This window comes from Zonotrichia albicollis, chromosome 2 (assembly GCF_047830755.1).
Source record: "Zonotrichia albicollis isolate bZonAlb1 chromosome 2, bZonAlb1.hap1, whole genome shotgun sequence".
Lineage (NCBI taxonomy): Eukaryota > Metazoa > Chordata > Aves > Passeriformes > Passerellidae > Zonotrichia > Zonotrichia albicollis.
The window spans coordinates 47,470,491-47,495,536 of NC_133820.1; the positions used below are offsets into that span (position 1 = coordinate 47,470,491).

A 25,046-nucleotide genomic window follows, 5' to 3' on the forward strand; every position below is an offset into this window, starting at 1 on the left:
TTCCAGCGCTGCTCTTGTGATGAAAAGACAGCAGTGAGCATTAAAACATTTCACCTACTTGTACTTTATCAAGTGACATCTATTCAACACTCACACATTTACAAAAGTGAGTTTATTGCACATCCTCATTAATTTTCAAGAGAATATAGTAACTACAAATTCTCATTTCCCTCATCTCTGTGGTACAAAGGTCTGAAAATAAACCCAATGCCTCTTTGCAAGATACATGCTGACAGGTGTATTAACAATTTAACTTTTAAATAGCTCTTTTCTTCCACCAGATAATTCCCTAAAGTTTAAAAAAAAATTAAAAAGAACACAACATAGAAATGTATCTCTCCTAGTATTTTGGCTTCTTGGACAAAGGGGTGAGTGCTTGGAGGAACAGCTCAGGGGACCAGACTGTTGGCCTTTCCAGCACAACCCCTGAATAATTTCCACCTGAGAGGTGATCCTCACCTTCTGAAGGGGAACAAGTTTTCAGGACAGGATCATTTAAAAACAAGGTCTTGGTGACACTTGCAGATAAAGGAGTTGTTAGAATCCTGGCTCTTTCCCCAGGGCTTATTCTCTCATTTTGGATGAGATTTTCATCATTTTCACTGCTCTTTCTGCTTTCAGAAATAGTGTGCTCACAGGTGGATTGCAAGTCAGCAGCCCAGCTATCTGCTTTTAAATTTAAAGATGCAGTTGGTTTCAGCCCTTTGGTTGAAGATGGAGGGATCCACTCCTCCATGCTGGCAGGCAGTTGGCTGTTCAGGAACTTCTGGGAAGCAGAGCTACCACTTTCTTTGTCCTTCCTGCTCCTTGGTCTCTCACGTTTCACTAACTTGCTGGTAAGCTGCTGCAGCAGAGTGTTCTGAAAGGAAGACCTGGATCTCTTGCCTTTGGAATGGACTTTGGTGGGATCTTTAGGGGTGAAGAGGGTGGTGAAAGAGTTTCTTTCCCCAACAGGCCATAGTCTCTGCAGAGGTTTTGTCATAGGAGTTGACTGTGAATGAGGAATGAAGTCCTGAGCACAAACTGAACTGCATTCTGAAACCCAGAAGGAGTAAGTTACAGGTGTGCTGTGCTTGCTGAAAGCATGAGGGGACCTGGGTAGGGATGAGCTCAGTTTTGAACTGTTACAAGGAACACCTCCAGGAGAAAGCACCAATTCAGCTGTGACCTTCTCTGTCAAAGTATCTTCCTGTATTGAAGAACCACATGATTTATTGAAGAATTCCACAGGTTTTGCTACATCTCTTACACTTGCATCAAAGAGATCAGCAGAAGCATTGTAGCTGCCTTCAGGGAACATGTGGTTCCACTGCAGCTCTTTCCTACTAACACTTTTGAAGGTATTATCTGACAGTTCTGTCAATGGTTTTAATTCTCTTTTATATAAACTTCTTGCATTGTTGGGAGCTGGTGCATCAGACACCTGGGCCTCTGTGAGTGTAAGATCTGTTTTTTGGCTTGGTGTAGAATAGTTTTCTTTATTTTCACAAGAAGCTGAACAGCTTTCACATGCAGAATGCACACAGGTGGCTGTCTTGCTCCTTTTTGAACAGGAGGTTTCTCCATGCAGCCTAATAAAGGACCAAGATGAATTTGCAGGGTCATTATTTGCTTCTTCGGAGCGCACCCATCTGCTCTGAGAAACAGAAGGCTCTGGTGTAACTGGTGAGGACACTCCACCTTCCTTGAGGGTTGAAGATAAATCACTAGGGGAACACTCACATTGTGAGACATCACTTGCAGGGTTTGCATTTGACTGAAGACAAGCAAACACTGTGGTCTCCCAGCTATCATTCCCTACTGCTGGCAAGAGCCTCCCTGAGACATTGGCTGCAGGCAAATCACCTACAGCTTGCCTGGAATATGATTTGTTAACACTTACACCCAACTTGCTGCTCTCAAGATGGACAAGTTTGCCTGCATCAAGGCTGGGTGATGTTACAACACTCCTGCCATCCTCTATTCTGGCCAACAATTCATTTAGGCTTTCTGAGAATGGGAGCTCTTCCCAAAGCATGGAGTCCATTTGAGACACTCCAGCTACATTTACATGATTAGGAGCTGAGGCATCTCTCTTGCAAACAAAGGCATTGTGGGATTTTTCTGCATAAGAATAATTTCTACTATTAGTTTTTGGGTAATTGTTTTTTACCTCAGATTCCAAGGGATGTTGTAACAACTTGGAACTATTTCCATGTGAATATTTGGTGTTTGAAAAGGAAACTCTCTCCAATTTATCCGTTGCAGAGATACCGTCAGTCCGACTAAGCTGAGCACTTGATTCATTATCCTTCTCTTTATCCCCTTCCTTCACAGCAGAGATCAGAAACTGTGAGTCCCAAAGAGTTTGATTGTTGAGGCTTACACTGCCCAATTCTGCAGAGACAGGCTTCTCCTCTTGTTCATGCTGTTCACTCACCAGCTTTCCCACTTCCAGAGTGGGAAAGTCTTCCGCTGTTACCCAAGCAACAGATGAAGTCAGATTTAAGGATTGCTGCCAGCACCCTAAAAAACTTTCCCTGCCACTAGACTGAACAGAACAGGAGCTCCTGCTCAGGCTAGACAAGCTGCTGAGCTCACTGAGAGGTTCATCTATGGGAGCTGATGACGCAGCAGGTAAATCTAAGCTGTTCCTGCAGCTCCTGACCTGTGCCGACTGCAGGAGATGATCTAAGCAGCTGATAACAGTGAAGCCAGTAACAGCAGCGCTTGGCGGGAAGATCTGGCACGCCACAAGGCTTTTCGTGCTTCTATTAATTCTGGAACACTTCTGCAAGATGCTGCTGGCAGCAGAATGCCCTCCATCTTCCCTTGCACAAACCTGGGCGAAGGGAAAGAAAACAAAAAAACAATCAACTTAGAGAAAAAAATATTAACACATGTTCTTCTAAGTCAGGCGTAAATTTAGATCTCCCTTTTTGTCAGGATCTGCAGGGGAGAGAATACAAAACAGTCTGTCACACAAGGCCCTCCCTGGGAAATAAACCCTGGCAAGGGCTGTAAAGGGCATCACAGTGAGAAGTTCTTTGCTTGTTGCAATTACAGAGTTTTGGAGCTGGAAAAACAACCAAGAACTCTGAGAAAGGACTTCACAGAAAATTTCTTCCTCCCTTTAGGGCACTGAATGCTTTCGGGCCTCCTCTAGTGCAGTTCAGAGTGAATGGCTGGCAGCCTAAGGCCAGTGCTTTGCTTTTATGCAGGAGGCACTGGGCAGCACTTGAAACAAAGCACTCTGGTGAGCAGACACTTGACTTGGCAGCTCAGCTGCCAAAGCCAGCGTGGTACTTTCTGTGCACTGCATCCGTGAAAGGGAAATAAGCTGCGACCTTCATCTGCTCAGAGGTTTTTAGAGAGCAGCCTTTCAAAGGAGCTTCAACTGAAATTCTGTATAAACCTGCTTCTCTCTACACTGAAATTACAGGTGAAAAATGACATTAAACGGAGAGGGAATCAGCTCATATTTCAAGAAGTGGATAAACCCTTTCTCATCTACTTCTCAAGGTCTGGCAAAGCCAGAGAGGCCAAAAAGCAGATACAGTTATCTCCAACAACCCTCCTCCTCCCTGAGCCTGTGCACAGTTTGAGGCTGAAGACTGTTAGCCAAGGACAACACCCTCCTAGGTAAGTATTTAAAAAGTATGTTATGTTGATTCTGAGAACTATCTGGGACATACACACAGCTGAACACAACTGCACAGAAATGTCTACAGCCAAGGGCTGAACAAAGCCTTTGAATGTGTGTTCAGCTCTTGTGTGTGCACGAGCAGCCACAAGGCTGCTGATATCTAGGATTAGTTCTATTTGTCAAGGCATCAGGCCCAGAGACCTGGTCAAGAGTTCCAGGTAAGTAAAGTTAATCCAATAAGTCCTCCAAATTTCATTACTTAAGGTGCTGTCCACCAGGAAAAATCTCAGTTCAGATACAAGCTGTGGGAGAGGCAAAACACCTGCCAGGTAGGATTTAGTTCAGAGATTTTATAATATGAATGACTCACATAAGCACCACTTGAAGAGAACCTTGAACACTGTTTCTATAGAAATACTGCTAAGAACTAGTATTTCAAAGGGTGTTGAACACACAAAAGAGCCACCAATACAGATGCTGAACAGCTGTACTTTAACAACATTTTGAAAATGCTCTTGAATCCAGAAATATTAAAATGCTACAAGGGGATGTGCTTCTCCTTACATTTCAGACTGGAAAGCAGAATACACAGCATGGGAAAGGTAGGGCAGTGCTTGGAAAGAGAGTCTGTTTCTTGCTCCAACCGTACATGGCTTTTTTACAGGCTGCAAGCTGTTACTGATATGCACAGGAGCTGGCATTGCTCAGGCTCTCCAAAAAGCACCCTGACAAGCTGTTAAGCAGACTACTGCCATTCAAGATGATTTTTGGATGTGACTCATTCAAAAAAAAAAAAAACCCAAACCACAGGAGTTTTGGGCAAAAGAAGCAGAGTCCTTCTCATGTCCTAGCCTTACATTTTCTCAAAAAGAAGTTGTAGATGAAGCTTTGATAAGTCAGTCTATACTCCTAACTGGCTACAGAAACTCACTAAAAGGCCATAATGTGGATTAAAAGTTACCTTCACTCCAAATATAAACCTTTTTCCAATGAAACAGGTTTCCACTGCTTGAAATAATGCTCTTGCAGTTGACTCTGTGCTTGTTTCTCCTGACAGCTGATTGAAGTCTTGAATATACCTAGAATAAAAACACACAGAGGTATTGGACTAACAGAGGAAGAAGACTTACACAGCATTTTAACAGTACTATAGTGCTAATGAGGACACATGTTAAGGAAAAGATTTTGTGCTAGCTTCAACTAAACTCAGAATGAAAACAGGAAAACCATGAAGCTATAAATTCAATTCTTTAGTTCACCTAACTTGTTAGTGAGATACAGTAAACAAAACAACCACTCAGGACAAGTTCAATACACTCACAACTTTCAGGTGTTCCCCATGTGGTTGTGATTTTCCTGCCACCAGTGACTGTACAATGCTGGTCAAGATGCTGCTGTTCCTTACACATCCCTCCTGCCCAGCCTTTACAGCACAGCAGTATCCATGCAAGACATGGAAATAACTGCTTTGCACAGCTGACAGCAGGACAGCAGTGTAGGGCAGAATGCCCGTCATGGGCATGTTATTAATGCTGCTAATATGCCATTACAAATAATTCATCTATGAGCCAAGGCACTGGGAAAATAACAGACTAGAGAAAGAAGCATGGAATCTATCTGAATATCCCATCCTGGCAGTTTCACATTTCAGAAAATCTGAAGCCTATAATGTGGGTGGTCAGGCTCTGAGGACTAACAGACTTAGAAATCCCTTCTTTCTTCAGGAAAATATGGTTATACTGCTAATTAGTCACAAGGTGCATTCAAACTGTTAAAAAAGAAAAGCCAGAGGCTCTATCTGGAAGAGCCAACTTACTTAAAGGAAATTCAATCATCTCAAAAAAAGGAGAAAGGACACAAGGAGGAAGCCAAACCAACCAAGGAGTGAGGCTCACTTAACAGGTAGAAGCAGCCTTCAATAGACAAGTGGGGGATTTCTTTTACTACCTAGAAGTAATCCATCTCAAAACATCAAGACTTCAGGAAGAAACTAACTTCCACACTTTCTCAAGGTGATGGGTACCAAGCAAATGCTGGAAGGGAGCACTTTAGCAGTTACTTCCCACTCATCTTCCCACCATCTAGGCTCGTTGCAGTTATTTTAGGCTGAACAAATAGCAGCAGCTATATGGTCAGACAATCTATTCCTTACCTCTGCAGATTCTCTGCGGTGACCCCAAAGAATGGATCTAAGCAACTTCCAAAAACAGTGATGTCAAACAAATCATTGGTGTCAGCAATCTTTAGGGACAATCTATATCTGTAGCTTGCATCTTTAGCTTCACCTGTGCAGCCACATTTTAGACAGCTGAACCTGACAAAAGACAGTAAAAGGATAAAAAAGATTGAATAGATGAAGTTCTGTTAATTACTGCTGAGGTAAGAATTTATCTGCAGCGGTAAATATTACTACTGTAATGTATCAAATATTCATCAAAAACTGTAAGATTTTTTCCTTATTCTTTACTCCTTGAGGTGAAGCATTAATCTTACCAAAGGCTCAGAGCAAGATGTGTGTATTATGACAGAATGTCTCTGGTTTCTATCACTGATTTATTAAATGCTAGCCTGTTGTGAAATTGAAGGGACAGTGGGTTTTCAGAGACTGCTGGGGTGCAATGTTGAATTTTTGAATTGCCTGTGCTCACTTTTCTCACATTTCATTTTGGTTTGGGATTTTTCCTCCTGCAGCTTGAGTATAAATACCTAGGTTTAAAAAATAACCAGGAAACAGCACTGTTATTTTGTACTTCAGCATTTGAGACAACAGATATCCTTGTTTTACAAAGTCAGCTCCTTCTATTTAGTGCTGGCATTCATTGATTTACTCTTCTTCTGTGTGTCAGAGATTTCACCCACTGCTGCAATTAAAAAAGAAAGCTCATCCCTTTCTGGACATGCACTCAGTGAAGAGTCATGCAGGTGCACTGCACATGTAGAAGGAGATGAAAAAATAAAATCAGGATTTGATCTGGAGGGGCTGGATTTTCATCACTTTGTTTAGGGTTCAGCTAACAGAGTAATGGACATCAGTAAGTTAATGGAAATCAGCACATGATCCCCAAAACAGGACATACCTCCTGGCATGCAGTATCAGCCTAGAAAAGCAGTTTTGACAGGCAGGATAGATGAAGCAGGAATTCTGGATGGAAATCACTGAGGCAGCCAAGAGTCCCTGCACACTATTCATGTGCTCACAGCATCACCTGAAATGAGAAAGTTGAAATGGTTTGAAGGGTTCTCATGAGATGTCAACATTAACTGCTTTCAGTTGGGTTATTTGAACATTTTGAACAGCAGCGTTCAGGAAATTATGATCTCTCTTTGAAAACATAAATTCTATTAATTAACTCTTAAAAAATAAAATCAAAAAAAGGGTAAAGTTATGCAATATGAAGGAACAGTTCATGGCATTTGTACACCATTTGCACACCATTGCACACACTTGAATTTAGGGATCTTTATCAGAATTATCCTTGGGCACAGCACTGCAGGAAACAGCTTTTTAATTCTTTCTCTTAATTTAGATTGAAGTCACAACATGGGGTTAAAAACTGAAATGATTCTGCACTTGTAATGCTACAAATGTTTCAACACCAATGACTTGGAGAGGTTACTCAGAAAATCCTGAAAAAGGCTTACAACACAAACTCTATTTGCTCCTATATCATGCTCTTTGTGCTAAAAGGGAAGCTCCTGGTCAACAGAGGCTGCACAGATTTGACAAATAAATGATGAAATAAACAAATAAATAGGAGTGAATTTATTTTTATTCAGTATTACTTTCCTGTAGATTTATTTGGGCTTTATTACACTACTCTGCCCAAAATGTCAAGTTTTAGGAAACTTCCATTATTTGAGACAGAGAACTTTTTTTCTCAGTAGATGTCAGGAAAATGTAGACAACAATCACAGAATCCTGGAATGGTTTGGGCTGGAAGGGACCTTAAACATCACCTATTCCAGCCCCAAGGCCATGGGCAGGGACACCTTCCATTCGTCCAAGTCACTTGGAGCCTCATCCAATACCTCAAACCACAGAGTTCGCACTGAAATGGCCAAAATGTTCTCTACAGCTGAATCAAACGACTCCTTAGAAGTCTGTATGTGCAAAAGCTCTTTTATCACAGCCACAGCTAAAGATAAATCTCTCTTTGATATAAACTGCAGAATAGGAAGGGAATTCCACATCTTCATTCCAAAACTCTCTTGAGAGGCAAAAGATCAAAGAGATAGAAGAGACTCAACTATGTTTTTTACAGGTAAAAACAAAATCCCACATTCTATAATCAACAGTAATGTTTGGTCATGTTTTGCCACCAGAAAGTTAAACTTATGGGCTATTCCTTTGCCCTCTGGAACACCTTTCTCAGCATCCTGGTCAAAACAAGTTCTGTAACACTGAGTACTATAAAAATGTGAGGGACTAAGCTCATTGCCTCTGAATAGGTCAGATAAAAAAAAAAAAAAAGAATCCCAATATTCCCTTATTCCCTATATCTGGAAAATTGAGGTAGGAAAAGAGAAAAGCTGTAATAGGGAGCCAAACTAAATAAGAAAAAACCCATCTCTTCAGAACATACACATTAACAGAAACTAATTTGACTCAGTATATTGAATGGTAAATGCCTTCAACTCATACCAAAAGGGAACTATTTTGTTTTAGTAACAAAGACTTTGTTTTAGTACAAGACAACAGTAAAAAGTAGAAAATACATCAATATATAGAAAAGGAGAAATAAAGTTAAGTCTGATTTTTTTACTGCCCAAAAAGGTGGGCTTGGAGAAACTAGCAGGGGCTTCATTGCCACCTGTTTTCAACTCAGAACTCCAGAAACGAAGTTTATTACGTAGTTTTTGTTAGTGCACTTTTCCGAGACATTAAAAAACACACAACAAAATGCAAAACACCCAAAACACTAACGCACACCCTAGAAAACAGAGAACACTGCAAGTATTAAACTGAAATAGGGGAGACAAAGCACAGCGTGGAAGTGCTCACACACGTTCTGTCAATAACAAACAGACTCGAGGTCTCCAGCCCTATTTCCCTTCGGCAGAAATACAGCACTCACTACCTGGACGCAGTCTGACAGAGGTTGGCACGAACAGATCTGTTTTACTCGAACTTTTTGTAACAAAGCAAACAGAGCAAACCTCGGTGCCCGGCCGGGCGATCTCAGAGCGCTGCTGCCCTCGCTGCCGTTCAGCGCGGTCCCTGCTGCCCTCTGGCGATCCCGCTTCCTCGCTCTCTCCCTGAGGAAAACCAAAGCACGGGTGGTTAACACATCTCGCTCCCGTTTGCACCCCTGGGCCTTCCCGAGGCCGACAGCGAGCGAGCGGCCGCTCCGGTCCGACTCACCCGGGCCGGTTTGGGGCAGCAGCGGGGTCGGGGCCGGCGGGCGGTGTCGGGAGCTGAGGGCAGAGCGGAAGGGCGGAAGTGCTGCAGCTGAGGGGGCGGGACAAGGCGGTGCTCAGCCAATCGCGATGCACTCCTAGGGGAGGGTAGCTCGTGTCGCCCAATCACAGAGCGAGACTGTCGGCCGCGCCCCCGCACGGAGCGGAGCGACGAGACGGGTGGGTCACGTGCTTCGGGGCAGCCAATCACTGCCTCCCTGCGGCAAGCCGCGAGGCCGAAACACCTATGGACGCCGCCCCGGCCAACGGCCGACCGGCAGCCAATGGGAAGGCGCCGCTGGTTCGGGCCCGCCCCTCCACGTGTAGCCTGGCCCCGCCCCCAGGGCCCCGTTGCTCCCAGCGGGGCAGCCCAGGGCGGGGAACCCGGGCCCAGATAAGGCGGCGGCGCCGAGCCTGCTCTCGCTTCTTCCCTTCCCGGTCCTCCTCCTGCCGCCCGCGGCGATGCTGCGGCTCCTCCTGCTCCTGCCGCTCCTCGGCACGGCCGGCGCCCTGCCTGCCCCGCTGCTCCGCCGCCGCCGGAGCGCCTCGCTGCCCGCCGGGCCCTACCAGACGCGCTACCTGAGGCAGCAGGTGGGAGCCGGCTGCGGGGGGAGGGAGATTCCTTCGGGAGCCGGGGCGCTTTCCTCTGTCATCAGCCTCACTCGGGCCGCGGGCGGGACACGAATGTTCGCTTCAGGCTTGTAAAACAGCGCTGAGTGCCGGTTCTCTTATCTCGGTAAAATATTCCAAGCCGTGAGTGTTCCGGTTAAGCGCAGGTATTTAAAGTATTGCCGCACACAGCGAGGGGCTGCGCTCCGCGGCTGCACACACATCGTACCTGCGAACAGCGCGGCGTGGGGATTTTTGTTTGTTTGTTTAATCACAGAGTGGTTTGGGTTGGGAGGGACCCTAAAGATCCGTCTGATTCCACCTTCCCCCCCAGCCATGGGCAGGGAGAAATAGCTTTTCCCTGGATGGTGATACCCATTTCATTTTTACCTTTTTTTTTTCCCCTTTTATACATTCTCTGTGTTCTTCGCACATGTATCTGTACCTCTGTAGCCTGTTGTATTAGTGGCTGGTTTTTCCAGTTATTTTCCATGGCCTTTCCCTAGACAAAACAAATTCCAGAGCTCCAGCCCCAGGGGGCACAAGGCCCCTCTCCTCTCTTGGCTCTTTCAGGGAGCCAAGGTTGGGAACAGCTCTTGGAGATACATTTCATGAACAAAGTACAGCTGGTGCCAAAGGGGGGGGGGGGGGGGTCTCCAGAGAAGGGACTTGACCTGGGGGGAAATTGCATCACCACTTGTCCTCCTAACTGGTGCTTTTTATTAATTATTCTGATTTCCTAAAACCTCTAAAAATATACTCAGCCCTGTGGGGCTGGGCTTCTGTGGACATCTTTTCATAACTGCCTCTGAAAGCCCTCAATAAAGATCCCCTTTTATGTTACCTCCTTAGTAAACTATCTCGAGTTTCATTCGAAAAAAAGGCAAAAACAGAACATGAAACAGATTTCTATTGCTAACTTGGACTTTGTCATCCTGTCTCCTCCAGCAATTCCTTGGTGAAATCTATGGCATGTGGATAGAAGAGAGGGCTCTGCAGTGTCTTTAAGTTTTGGTGTGGTTTTATTGAATCAGGCTTTAAACCCTCCTTGTTAATAGATTTTCATAAAAACAGTCAGCAGGTCCTTGGGTGTGTCGAGCAGTGTCTGCAGCGTCCCCTGTTCTGTACCTGGGTTTCCTGGGGGAGGCAATGGTTCTTTTTGCTGGGAGGCACAGTAAGGGAGGTGGATGTTTTCCTAGTCCTAGGACTCTCTTGGTTTGTTCAGAATCAGGCTTGGAGCATGTCTGAATTTCATGCCCTGGTCTGCACAGAGAGCGGTGCAAAGGAGATGTTTAATTTAGGATAGAATAATACAGATAGAATAATTTAGGTTGAATAGAATTATAGAATAGCATTATTTAGGTTGGAGAAGACCTTTCAGATAATCTATTATTAACCCAGTACTGCTAAATGCACCACTAAGCAAGTGCCATGTCTACACCTCTTAAAAATCTTCAGGGTTGTTGATTCAACCACTTCTCTGGGAAGCCTGTTCCAATGCTTGATAACCATGTCAGTAATTTTTTTTTTTTTAATATCTTATCTAAATGTCTCTTGGTGCAATTTATGGCTGGGCATCTTGGATGATATGTGGATTGGATATCTCCTGTTTCAGCTTTGTACAAGGTGAAGTTATGGTGGAGTGAGCAAAATGGGAAGATTACACTCACAGAGAGGACAGATGTAAAGAAAGCAGATAATCTTTGTAAGATTATGCTAAATAGCTATGGAATAATTTTAGCATCAAGGTCCCTGTCATTTGAGGTGAAAGGTAGATTTGGAATGATTTTATTGAGAAATCCATCCACTGAGATTACAGTCTTCTGCAGGTAGTGTTAATGGTTTGGGAATGCTCCTGTTCCAGGGATCTCCCTGCATGGAATCTGCCTCATGTTCACTCGGGTAATGATTTGAGGTTTGTATCCTGCATTAACTCCTCTAAGAGCCCTGGATTTGTACTGTGAGCATAGTGCAGATAGCTTTGGCAGTGTGTGGCCAGCGCTGGCCAGGACACCACTCCTGCAGCAGTGCTGTAATTAGCCCTCATTGTTGTGGCACGCTGGTTGTTGCACATTGCTGTCATAGTATCAGTGATACTAATTCTGTGCTGTGGGCTCAGCCACCCTTTGTCACACTTCTGTCCTCGCCTCCTCCCGGGGCCGTGCTGTCACCTGGCTCTTTCCTCAGCTCTGGCTCTGACAGCCCAGCTGCCAGCAAAGCAGCAGAGCTGTGTGTGGCTGAGACCTGTGAATTTTGGGACATGGATGGGTATTGAGAGATGGGAGGGAACAGTCACAGTAACGACCCATTGTAAATATTGATGCCACATCTTGTTCACCCTTCTGTCTCTTCCTCTCATGCCTCAAGTACAATCATGGCTGAGCACGCCTGCTGCAGGAAGGAGGGAGCCCATTCACCAGCCTGGAAATCCTTGCTTTCCTTGTCCAAAGACTTGCTAATATTGTTGAACAGAGTGTGGGAGGTTTGTTCATCAAAGATATGAATTCTACTGCATGGCACTTGAAAGATACAGGGGTAGCACGAGAGGTCCAATCACACGGAGAGCATAGGACACACTGTCAGTAGCACGGTGTGTAGAACTGATGGCATTCAGCCCTGATAAAGCATGCACTCGGTGCTCTTGTCTGGCAGTTTGTAATTGCATTATTGTTCAGTAGTGCAACATAAAATCAGGTTTATGATTAACATGGTAGATAAGGTGGGATGATACTTTGCCACCTCTCAGGATTGTTGAAGTTTAATTACTTACATTATATTTCTTATGACATGAATTATCTGCTTGTGTTCCTTGCTGCTAAGTCTTTCTTCTTAGCTAAGGTTCCTGATTTGATTCTTGTTTCTCTCTTTGGTGATTTTCATCACAAGTTGAAATAATTTATCTAAAAGCAGTCAATATAAAAAAATCCTTCATAATATGGCAAAATACTATGCTGTCACAAAGGAAATGTTTTTATACCTATTAATATTAAACATACCTTTAAATAGAGTCTTCAAATACTTAATACTTCTACAGAATAAAACTTTTAAAGTATAAATAGATTCTTTACATGAATTGTTGCCTAAAAAGTTACTTCTTGATAACTGTGAATAATTTATTGGAACTTCCGGGCCTGACAGTCTATAGACATGTAATATTGTTTGAGTGTCTAGTGTCAACTTTTACTGTGAATCAGTGACATTAAAGTCTGTTTTCATAAAAATGGGGAAATAACAGGGTCAGAGTTAAGCTCAATGCTCATTGCATTAAACTTCCTCCTGTTTACCACTTAAAGTGTCAGACATCTGTGATGATGGGGCTAAAGTCTAGAATATTGAGAAATCAGTCAAGCAGTGCCTGTGTCACTGTGACTAGCATCTTAGCTTGTTTGCTAACCTGTGTATGCATTTAATAACTTTTATTATTTTGTCTTGGAGGTGTGATTTTTTTTTTCTTTTCATCTCCCTTCAAAAGTAGCTGATGTCTTTCAGCCCTCTACTCCTCCTATGTATGAATGAAATACAAAGTTTTTGCTCCAGTAAAAAGATACCTCATGCAGACCTGGAAGAAGAGATGGTCCTTGAAGGAGAAACTCTGCTATCAGCCACATCTTTAACAAATGTTGTGTGTTTAGGGGATGATTATCTCCTTTATAGCTTTTCTGATGTATTAATGTGACTTTTGTAGGCAAGTCTGTGGTAATTTGTTTGCCTGCTACACAGTTGTTTGTGATTTGTGTGTTAAATTAATCCATCCAAAATGGAACTTTACAGAGAGAATGATGTGTAGAACGTATAGAGCTGTATCAGGATCACCACTGCTGGGATGGCTTCTTTGTAAGCAGCTGGGTCTGTGGCCACAGTTCAAATTCATTGGAATGACTTGGTGAGGTATCCAAGATGCATCTAGTTCTCTTTACCCAAGCAGAAATAACATTACAGCATACTGAGGAGGGTCTGGAGTCAGTCAGTTCTGACTTTTGGGGAGCCTTATCTTGTACCTTTGTGTCTCTATCTTTGGCACACATACCAGTGATACAAAAACCACAGCCTGAGGACTTGTGGTGCTTTATATGCAGCACTGCTGAGAGCATGATGCCTTAAAATTGCTGATATTTGAAGGCTTCTCAGTGATAAACTCATCTTTGAGAGGAGAGTGGACCTGGTGTGTCTTCACTCAGTTTGATAATTGATGGCTGTGTGAGACTCTGTGCTGAGGAACCTTCACCTCAGTCATGGTTTGTGAACCGCTGTGAATTTTTCTAAGAACCAGTGTAACAAGTACAAATTAATTTTTGTTCAGCAACTTCCTGAGCCTGGTCCTTCAATCAGATTGTCTTTTGAACTAATACATGTCAGTTGTGTCACCCCTTCCAAAAGAAGGATTCTGATTACATTTCATAACTTCCTAGGTTTCACCTATGTCAGTATCTTGTAATAAATTCACATTGTCTTTGTGCTCTGAAATGCATTCACACTTCATATTGTACGTACATAAAAGGAATATATGTTGAAGCTTCAAAGAGATGAAATTTAAAAATTAATGCAGTTGGATCCTTTCTGGCTTTATTAGGGGTTTTTGATACCCTATTTTTCATTACAGACTGAAATTGTGAGGTATAGAAAATACCCTGATTAAAAATGTGAACAATAGAATGAATATAAATGTTTTTTTAAACCTAATGAAGTAGTTTTCAATCACAGGTCTAAAACTTGCTTAGGAAGACACTGAGATGGGTTGAGGCTATAATTTTTAATTGTGGTTAGCATCTTATTTAGCATATTATTGTGACTCAGAATAGTAACAGATGTCGGGAATAGTTAAGATGGGTTTGTTTTTCATGCCTGGCACCATAATACAATAGCACTTTTGGCTTCTGGTGAAGGAAAAAACAAAGTGCTTTTTACAGAGCCCCTTGGTACCAATTAAAAGTTGTGCCGGTGTTTAGAGAAGTGATGTTGATGTTTGTCTCTGAGGTGAATTACTTGGAATATGTGTTTTACTCATCAAGTAGTACAGGGGTTCTTGGCAGCTCTTTCTCTGTGATTTCATAGCATGATTTAAAATGGGAACTGTAAGCTATAAACCAGGAACAATAGCTCTTACTTAGTGAACAGGAAAATGGGGAAGTACTTGTTAAAGCTTGTCAGTGAAATTTTATTTTTATGCACTACTTATCTGTGGGGTCACAATGCAGACATCAGCTTCTCAAATTAATCAGGAAACAATTTCCTTACAACTTGCAGCCTCTTCCTTCAAGTGAGCAGTTAATACTAGTGACTCAAAAAACATCAATGATCACTACTGCCTCACTGAAAATGAGCATATCTCACTAGCTTTAATCGTTCAAAGCTCTAATAGGCCACTGAAAGATTTCTGATAGACTGTCTTGGTTAAAGAAAGTCTAAAGAGCAAAACAGTAAGCAGAACTGCCTTGTGGCTGAAGTAGCAAGCTGTTCCCAAGCCAGATGTGCATGAGAACTCCTGTTACCTCCATTAAATTTGGCTTGTACCATGAGATTCTACAAGCTGAAGCAGAGTCTCAGAGCTGATTTTTTTTTTTTTTGTGGGGAGATATGGAGGAAAATGAAGTTCAAAATGAAATTTTATGCTAATGAGTTCTGTATCTATTTCTTCGTCTGACTTTGACCAAAACCAGCCATCAGCATAAGAAATTGTAGATCACGCAGATAATTTGTAGCCTTTTGCCAAGTTGATGAGAGACCAGAAATCAAATTTGATTATTTGATTTTAAGCTTTCAAAAATCAAATACCTTAATTTATTTCATACATCCTGTCATATTTGGATTTTATATCTAAAGCTGTGAGGCTTTTAAGAAATTTAGTGGGGTAAACCAGGCTGTACTGGGCCATCTTACTAATATTCTCAAAATGGTTAATTTCTGTGTTTTCCAGGCATGTCAATTCAAAGAATTAAACATACAAAGAAGAATGGTGATTGCATTTCTTTTAAGCACAGTCAGTAGATACCCTTTGCCTGTGGTGTAACGGGATAATTTTTTTATTTTAAATTTCTAGTTTGTCTCGTGCTTTTGTTCAGCTCTAGCACACACGTAGTATGTTCTGATATTTGGTGCTGTTATAGTGCTGCTGTCAGGTGTGCTGTGCGTGGTTGTTGTTCTCTAAACACACACAGTGAGCAAAGAACAAAACTTCTGATCCTTGTGGGCCGTTGTTTCTAACTTTAAATTGATGTAACAGCTTTTTCCATTATTCACATCTGCCACCAAGATACAGACAGAGCTTATGTACAAGTTGACCCTTGTGTCAGGCTTGAAGCCAAAGTGGATATGTGAAGATTAGCTGGAAAAGGTGCTTGTGGAGGGAAATTTGAGATGTGTCTCTTTCCTGCAGATGGCTCACTGAAAAGCCTGCCTGCATGGGATACTGTGGAGCCATGATAGTGTGTGATGTCCTTTCCCTCCGATTGCCACTATGGACACACTCGGTGGTGCAGGGAGCCACAGATGATATTTCCCTGAATGCTGCTGGTTTCCCCGCCATCCTGTCTACCAACATCTTGCAGCTCTTCAAGCAGAAGTTGTTCCTTGGTGTTGCAAGCTTGACAAGCAGCAGTTGCTACATGGTATTTTTGCTATTGCATCAGGGCTGCAGAAGTAATTGCTGCTTTCCTGCTTTGTTTTGTGAAATTTTCTCTCCCCCCACCTCAGTGCTGATCAGAATTGGTGGCTACTGAAAGCATGATTCACAGTGGCACGTGTAAAACACTTAGCCTTTTGATGCTGATAAATTGCCATCCCTGCACTGAGCTCTTGTCATTTAGTCTCTGCTCTGCCTAATTAGAAGATTATCTGGATAGATGACAGCACAGTTTTCCTGTTTGTTGTCATTGTTCACCTCTATTTCCTTGGATCCTCGTTTCTAGGATTAGCAATAGAAAATATAATACAAATAATAGCGGTTGAACTACGCCTGGGAGAATGATAAAGCAAATTTGTTTATAGTTGTGAAAACCTGGGAAATAAAACAGTTGTAACCTGGATTAAACCTTTCAAAAATGTTTAGCAAATTAGACAGTTCTAGACCTTTTTGTGGTTGAGGTAGATCTGGTTTAAATATTTGACGAAATAAAAATATCTTAGATCTGAAACGCTTTTTTCCCTGTGTCTTTACACAAAAAAAAAAAAAAAGAAATATTGAGGAAGTCTTTCAAATGAGAACCATGTTCATCAGAAGAGATGAAACTTTGCAAATTATTTTGCTTAAACAATTAGTCCTACACAGAGCTTTAGGTCACTCTTTAAAAAACCTGGAATGCTTTTATGCCGCTTAATCTGTGACATATTGACATTTCACATCCAATTTTTTCCTCTCCTCTGAAGTTAATCCTCTGAATGTGATGGATTTGTAATTCAATCTGGAAGGCACATGGAAAATATTAGTGTCCTTTGCCTGTTAGGGGTTTGAGAGGCCTTGCACAAGGGTAACTTTGTTCTTGCTGGTGTATTGCAACTTTGTGCTTTTTTCAGCCTTGAGAAATCACACCTTGTGAAGTAGGGCTCTGAGCTGGATGTTCCCCATGCCTTGCCCCATGCCTTGTCCTGTGGAAAAATTTCACCAGGAAAATAATACCTTGAATGGAAGCATCACATTTGGGGTATTTACTGCCACAGTGGTTAGTTGCAGAGTTATGTAGCTGGTGGAGTCTGAGCAGCACAAGCCCCTTTGTTGCTCTGAAAAGAACCAGGTGGCAGGGGATGGAGACTGGTTAAGGAGTGACAGCTGATTGAAGAGATTCCTGCCTTGGTCACCCATTCTCCCCCTTGTGCTGGAGCTTTGTGGCTCTCAAGTCTGGGACAGAAAATGGTGAGAGTGCCTGTGGTACTTCTCCTGCCAAATCGAGGAGTTTTAACAGAGAATAGCACCTTCACTGTCTGCTGGAGGATTTTAAAGCCTAAATGTGTTTATGGACTTCATTTTTTACATGGTAAGCAGAATCTGGAGGTTCAATTGCAGCACAGACCTATTAATGGTTTGGGGAAGTTGAAATCAATTTGTTTGTGTTCTCATTAGCTGGTTGGGCTTCTGACATAAAAATAACCTTTCATCATGTACTGTTTGTTTCTAACAAGGGCTGACCTGAGTACCCTAGTACTTTCCTACAGCATATCCTGTCGCTGTTTAAATTTTCTTTGGTCTTTTCCAGTGCCTGTCCAAACTGTGTGACTCAGGGCAGGGGTAGAGTTCCTGTCTGAAGTTTTCCTTGTTCGTGTCTTTTAATCACTGAAGAGATAAATCCATGCTAAAAATCAGACTTCCTTAAACATCACAAGAGCAGGTGCTGTGATTTCTGCATCATAAGAGAAGTTTCAGAAGGATACATGAAGTGTAGAATCATAAACACATTTAGGCTGGAAGAGACCTTTAAGATCATCAAGTCCATTTGTAATGTAGCACTGCCAGATTTATCACTAACCTGTGTGAATTATCAAAGGCCAGTTCATTCTCAAGGACACAGTTGCAGTGATAGATTCTTTCTATTACAAGGATTTGATCCTAACCCTGCATTTGCTCTGGGGGCATGGTTGGCTGGAAGCTCATTATAGTCAAGGAAAACTTGGTAATAGTTGCCCTAGACTGTTTCAATAGTTGAATAGAAATTGAAAACAATAAATAGTCAAAAAGCATGTCTCTTGTTATCCATATGGTTTGGTAAATGTGATGGCTTAACAATTAAAATTAAATCTGGTGAGCAAAACCTCTGAATTACAGATCTTGTGGAAAATAACAATGACAGAGGCAGTCCTGGCTTGGATGAGCATACTCTTTGCTGGGTGGAAAACTGGCTGGATAGCTAAGCCCAGAGTGTGGTGGTGAGTTGGGTTAAATCCAGTTGCTGGTCTTCAGGAGGGCAGGAAGGCCCAGCAGAGGGATCTGGACAGGCTGAATCCATTGTCCAAAGCCACTTGTATGAGGCTCAGCAAGGCCAAGAGCTCAGTCCTGCCCTTGGGTCACAGCAACCCCAGGCAGTGCTACCGGCTGGGGGAAGAATGGCTGGAAAGCTGCCCACGGTAAAAGGATCTGGCAGTGCTGGCTGACAGCAGCTGAACCTGAGCCAGCAGTGCCCAGGTGCCAAGAAGGCCAGTGGCATCCTGGCCTGGATCAGCACTGGTGTGGCAGCAGGAGCAGGGCAGGGATTGTCCCCTGTACAGGGCACTGGTGAGGCCTCACCTCCAATCCTGTGTCCAGTTCTGGGCCCTCACTGCAAGAAGGACATTGAGGGGCTGGAGCGTGTCCAGAGAAGGGAAATGGAGCTGGGGAAGGGTCTGGAGCACAAAACTGGGGAGGAACTGCTGAGGGAGCTGGGGGTGCTTAACCTGGAGAAAAGGGGGCTGAGGAGAGACCCTAATGTTCTCTACAACTTTGTGAAAGAAGATTATCAGTCGGTGAGTTTCTGTCTCTTAAGTAAAAGGCAATAGAATGAGAAGAAATGGCCTCGAGTTAGAACAGGGGAGGTTTAGATTGGATAGTAGAAATCTTCACTGAAAGGCTTGTCAGGCCCTTCAGCAGGATGTCCAGGGAAGTGGTGGAATTGCCATCTGTGGACCTGTTCTAAAGGCGTATGGATGTGGTTTTGGGCTGGGCTTCTCAGTGCTGTGTTAATGGTCAGTCTTAAGGTGTTGTTCCAGCCTAAGCAGTTCTGTTATTCTAACCTATGATCCTATTTCTCTTAAATTTCTGCTGTTATTTACATTGAAGACTTTCCAGTTAGTGAGTTACACAGCCTGATGCAAAAAGGTGCAGTTTACATCTCCCTGCTCTTCCACAGAACACCAAATGATTATGCATTTCAACAGAGGGGTGCAAGTCTTCAGTCTCTGCTGTTCCTTGCACAACTATCAGCTTTGAAAGCAAGGAATCACCTCATTCCTTGCATTTAAAATGAAAAATATGAAACAAAGCTAAGCTTGATTTTCTTGTCTTTTTTTCCCCCCTCCCTTTCCTGCACTGAGCAGGGACAAACAGAGAATCTTAGCAGGTACTGGTGGGATGAAACTTCAGTCCTGGCAGGCTCAATAAAATCTGCCCCCCACCCCTTCCTCCTTTTTGTTTAGACATGACAAGAAAGTCCCTGCCCTCATGAACTTCAAATTTGAGTAGAGGAAACAAAGGTTGTAAGAGGAAACAAAACTAATAGGGCCAGTTGACTGAACTGGAGTCCCCCACAGCCCATCAGGAGTAAAAGCAGGAATAGAAACACATCAGTGAAATCCCAGGGAGGCTAAGGTCTACACTGCTGTTCACACAGGAGGATATCCTCAGGCTATCCTGTATCTTCCTGTCCTCAGGAAATAATTCAGACAGGATGAGCCCTCAAAACAGCTCCATGTACATGTGGAGAGTAAGGCACAGCTTAAAATCCCCTGGCTTCTCACCAGTAAAACAACTGGCTTGATTTCACATGGAATATCCAGTTTGGGGAAACAAAGCTATCACACAGAGGATTGAAATTCAAGGCATCACAGAAAGGCTTTCAAATGCTCGCAATCTTGCCAGAAACCCAAAAGCATAAAGCCATCAGGTGCTGATTTACCACCTCAAATGGTATTAGATGCCTTTGGTTAAAAACTGCCCTGTGAATTATTCTTTTTTAGTAGAGGCTTGGCTTTGCTGCCCTGTCTCTGTAGTCACTGGTGATCTTAAGGTGCTGCTGAGAAGGAAGTGGGTTTTAGCCCACATGTCCTGTTTTGTCTTTGTACTCATTGCCTGAGTTCCTGAGTACTTCCAGAAGCACATTAAGCAGACTAACATCTGTACAATAACTAACATCTGGTGAGCCGTTTTTTGTCTCTTCCCCAGGGGAGATGTGTGGCAGAGTAGCTTGTTTTATTTTAAATGGACTTTGAAAATAGCAGAAAAGCACTTTGCAAAAACCACCTTGAGATAAGTAATCTTTGAGAGGTTAACAAAAGCACATGGTACATGTGCACTTATCAGATAAAGATACAGAAAGGTGCTGTGTAGTTCAAACTGAAAGCACCAAGGTGGAGTTTGGCCAGTCCTCCCAGTGTGAGTTTGTTCAGTAAACCAGTCTGGGGAAGGTGCCTCACCCTGAGCTGGTCAGCTGCACTTCTCTGTAGAAAGTTTCTCAGAGCTCAAGGATTAAAGCTGCTGACTTGAGCCTTCAGTCAGGTGCTCTTATCATCCTCATGGGCTCAATGCCTTGTGCTGCCCACTGTTTGTCCTCAGCTCAGGGAGTGCAGTTCCCAGCAGCCCTGCCTTGGGTAGCACGACAGTCTTCCATCAGAGCTGCCTCGCCTCACAAGCCATCTGCTGTAGGTTTGCTTTTATTTTCCCCAAATGCTTTGTGAGTCTTTGCACTCAAAGGTGTGCAGGAAAATACGAGGCTTTCTTAATTGAGCAGTGTTCACAAAGGTTTTTGTATGTGGGACTGAAATTTAAGTGTTCACTCTCCCATCCTGCCTGCCTCAGCTGACAAGAATTTCTCTTAAAAACTTATTCATAACTTATGAGTTTCAGTGCTGCTTTTTCTAGTTTTATCCTTCCTCTTATTAGTATCAGAATGACTGTTCTTGTGTCAGTAGATGATAGTTTCATCTGTAAAACATTTCTGTTGCATCACTGATGATGATTGTGGTGTTTTTTATCAAACGTGCCACATAATCCTGTTTACAGAAGCTTAGAATTTTAGGCTGAGTAACTGGTTTGCATTAATTCTAGAATTGTTTAGTTTTAGAAGTGAACTGAGCCATCATCTCTTCAAACCTCCCACACAAAGCAGGGCCAATTTAAAAATTGTTTAGGATTGCTCAAGACCTTGTACTTACTGCTGACATCCTGGACATGGTTGTAATTATGAAAATTTTAATTGGAAAAATCACATATCTGCTGGAATACCATAGCCATTGTTTTAACCAGCAGTTAAGGTATTTTAAGTGTATTTTGAACAGGTATTTTTTTCCTTTTTGCTGTTGTGGTCTGGTTGTAAAAGTAATTGCTTTTATCTTACTTCATTTGTGTTAGAGTGCAGAAAAAACCTTTCTGGTTCAACTTTTTAATGACATCTGCTTAAGGAAAAAAAGCTATAAAAATACCTGGTTAATTTGAGTACTGCAGTAGGCATCACACAGTTGCTGGGGTTTATTACCTGTTTGCATGCCTGTTCCATAAAGAATGGTGAGATACAACAGTTGTTTGAGGCCCAGCAGCTCCTGTGCCCAGCCCTGCACACTCCTGCTGCACACTTGGGCTACACAACAGCTCCATCTGCTGTTCCTCAACTGCAGCTTTCCTGTGTGTCCAAACCTTCCACCTGTGTATCAATGTAAAATATTCAATTTTACATTGATTATTAGGCTTCTTCCCTCTGGCTGGAAAAATTTTAACATACTTTTTACTCTTGTGAGAAGATAGTCCTTGGGATACCACTACACTGTGTTTTGATGTTCTGGATTTAGAATTTCTTTAAATTTCTGGGCAATAACCAGCATTTGTGACACTTTTGTTTCTGACTGCCTTACAAACATTAGGTTTTGTTTTGGTTTGGACTTTTTTTAAACTAATGTTGTATGTCTTGCCCTTGCAAAAGACAAGCTAGTACAAGGTATGAAGCCCCATCATCTAGCATTGAAAGAGTTTCTGCTCTTCAGCAAAGTAATGGCTACTTGTGATTTTTCTTATCTTCTGGAGAAGTCTGGATTTGTGTGTGTTCTGCCTGGGATCATAGATGTGTCCACAGTTGGATGTGCTGTGAGTGTGATGAACTGAGGCAATCTAGCTGTTGTGGGAGAATCAAATTTCTACAGATTGGGTGAGGAATAGTAAAGAATAACAGGGCTGATGGCAGTGAGGGAGTGTACAGCATATCAGAGTCAAGACAGAGGATTGTGACTCTCTGCTCAGTGTGGTTACTAAAACCACCAAAAGAGAACTTAAATTCCTTTGTTTTTCTCCCTCTTGGTTTTGGAAGACAGACTCACTAGAGCATTGTGATTTTGTGGTTTGTTTTGGGGAAGTAGATTTGCAGATCATATCAGAGGAAAACTCCAGTAAATCACATCTCTAAAGAAAACTAGCCATAATTTGGGAAGAGATGTGCATATCTCTTAATTTTCTAGCTCTTTGAAATAGGAACAGTAAGATGGGCTTTAGAGTCTGTTCTGCATAATACCCCATTGGATAAGCTCAGCCTGGTATCAAAAATTTTCTCTGGTTTTTTTTTTTTTTTTTTTGCTTGGGTTTTTTTTTGGTGTTTGCTTTGGTTTTCCCGCTGCGCTCTTTTTTGTCTGTTGCATGTTAGGTTGCCTGCACTGGTATATATTTTTGTAGTTAGGAAAGTTGAATACTTTTTGGGGAGTAGTCCTTTAGCTGGCACTCTGGCTTCAGGCAGGAAGGATGCAGAATCAAGTTCTAGATCTAAATATTTAATTTTAGATGATTCCATAAAAGGCAAGCAGGACACATGGGCCTGTTTTTCCTATCTCTGGCAAGCAGCCTAACAAGAAATTTTAAATAGAAAAATAATTTCTCCCATTTACAAACAAACATGGGACAAAAGATGTGTTAGTTGTACTTTGTAACAGTGTTGGAGTTTATCAAATTATACAGTGACTTTTTTACATGTGCGTTAACTGATTGTTCTCTTTAATTGTCCCAAGGTCTTATGGCCAGAGACTTTTTCAGTTGCTGACCTTGTTCTGCCTTTCTGCATTTAATCACTCTTAATAGGTGAAACTAAAATTAATAGCTGTGCAGGTGAGTTGTCAGTGTGAAACAAGCCCAGCGTGTGCTGTCAGTACTGAAGCTCAGTGAAAGAGCACTGAAACATGACATGATATAGTATTACCATGTACTTAAGAGTAAGGAGCAAATGGCAACCTAGAGGGAGACTGTGAGAGTACATAAAATAGCTTTATTTGGGCCTGGAAGCAGTCACTGAAGTTACTTACTGAAGGCAAAGACTTTGTCTCCTGTCTGTCCACACCATGCCCAGACCTCCATGTGCTCCTGCTGTTGCAGGAGTGAGCTGCAGCACACACACCCTCCCACTCGAGTCCAAGAGTGAGTAACCCCTCAGGGAGTTCAGAGAAGACATTTTGCAGCAGACTGTGCATCTGAAATAATAATAAATAAGTTCCTGTGCTCTCTTTGACCGAAAGCAAAGATAAGTACCTGGTGTGGAGTAGCTGCATCCTGCCCTCAAGCATTAGGCATTTCTGAGCTGCCCAAAGGAATCCACCTAGCAGGTATGTCACTGTGATATCAGCAAGTGCTTGGGTTTGGGTGCCATCTGCTGCTCTTCAACTTTAACTTGCAGATGTTCCCAAAACAGGGAATGTGGAAGTTTGTTTTCTGTAGCAGCTGGGAGGTGTGGCAGAGTTTGGGTGTGGAGATGGATGGGTGAGCAGAGATCCTCAAGCCAGCAGATGTCAGGCTGTTACCACCAGCAGGAACTATGACAGGAAAAGGTGGATTGATGCACTGATAAAAGTCAAAATTGGGAAGCTACAGGTCATCTGCAGCTGATGAATAAAAATAGTGAAGAACTGTGAATACATGGTAATTAAGTACAATAGGTCTTCTGGAGTAACTCTGTGGTTTGGTTTGATTTTTTTTTTTTTTAATATTTCATAGTAAAAGCCAGTATGGGTATTCCAGAACAAGATTATACCTATGCAGGGAGTTACTTGCAAAAGCAATTTACTTGTAAAAGCACAGCTTTCCAGAGTGGATGAATTCTAGGGGAAGGGTCAAGGTGGATAGTGAATACAAAGCAGTCTGAGTAAAAACTGGGAAAAAATGACCTTAGGAATTGAATTTCTAATGAGAGAATAAATCTAACACTGTGGGGTTTGGGTTAAGGGCTATGATGTATATAGGCTGGTAATATTTGTAGAGCAGTGGTAAACAATAAAAACCCATTTTCTAACAAGAATATGTTTAAATTTAATTCTTATGCCAGAAAGAGGACAGAAAGAAGAGGTGGGATTTTTGTTGGTTTTAGTTTTGGAGTTCTTTTTTGTTTAGTTTGCTGGGTTTTTCTTAGTAACGATGCTAGTAAGGTTTTCATGAGACTCAGAACATCCTGTGATGACTTTTTACTTGTTCATACAGTTTTATTGCATGAGGTACTTTGTGACCTCTCAGCAGATTTGTCCAACTTCCTAAATATATTTAGAATATCTGTTAAGTAGGATGCTATAAAGTAGGCATGGATTTCTTTTCTTAATGCCTGAAGATAGCATTTTTCCGTCAGTATAAACACCTGTAATTTGACTATTTTTTTTCCCAAAGCAGGAATAATTTGATGAATTAGGAATATAAATTAATTTAATGACATATTTTTTTAACCTGTTAAGTAACTGTCAGCACTCCCAGTGGGCTCCAGGATCAGTTCTATCTTTCTGACCATGT

General features: G+C 42.4%; 2 protein-coding genes across 3 annotated transcripts in view; one reads left to right on the top strand and one right to left on the bottom strand.

The window, feature by feature from the left end:
* Positions 1-93: 93 nt before the first annotated feature.
* DDIAS (DNA damage induced apoptosis suppressor) lies at positions 94-9,143 on the bottom strand. Of its 2 annotated transcripts, none has more exons than XM_074535108.1 (6): positions 8,988-9,143; positions 8,783-8,881; positions 6,703-6,831; positions 5,778-5,939; positions 4,587-4,704; positions 94-2,821 (listed from the first exon to the last, which is right to left on the bottom strand). In XM_074535108.1, exons 3-6 carry the CDS (start codon positions 6,813-6,815, stop codon positions 341-343), a joined length of 2,874 nt encoding a protein of 957 aa, XP_074391209.1. In that variant the 5' UTR covers positions 6,816-6,831; positions 8,783-8,881; positions 8,988-9,143; the 3' UTR covers positions 94-340. The 2 variants fall into 2 exon arrangements, with proteins under 2 accessions (XP_074391209.1, XP_074391210.1); XM_074535109.1 differs by having other exon boundaries at positions 8,704-8,881.
* Positions 9,144-9,287: 144 nt separating this feature from the next.
* PRCP (prolylcarboxypeptidase) overlaps positions 9,288-25,046 on the top strand; it is a 32,264-nt gene continuing 16,505 nt past the window's right edge. The window contains exon 1 of the mRNA XM_005485828.4: positions 9,288-9,613. Within this exon, the coding sequence (XP_005485885.3) occupies positions 9,485-9,613 (129 nt within the window). The 5' untranslated portion in view covers positions 9,288-9,484. The remainder of the gene's footprint in view (positions 9,614-25,046) is intronic.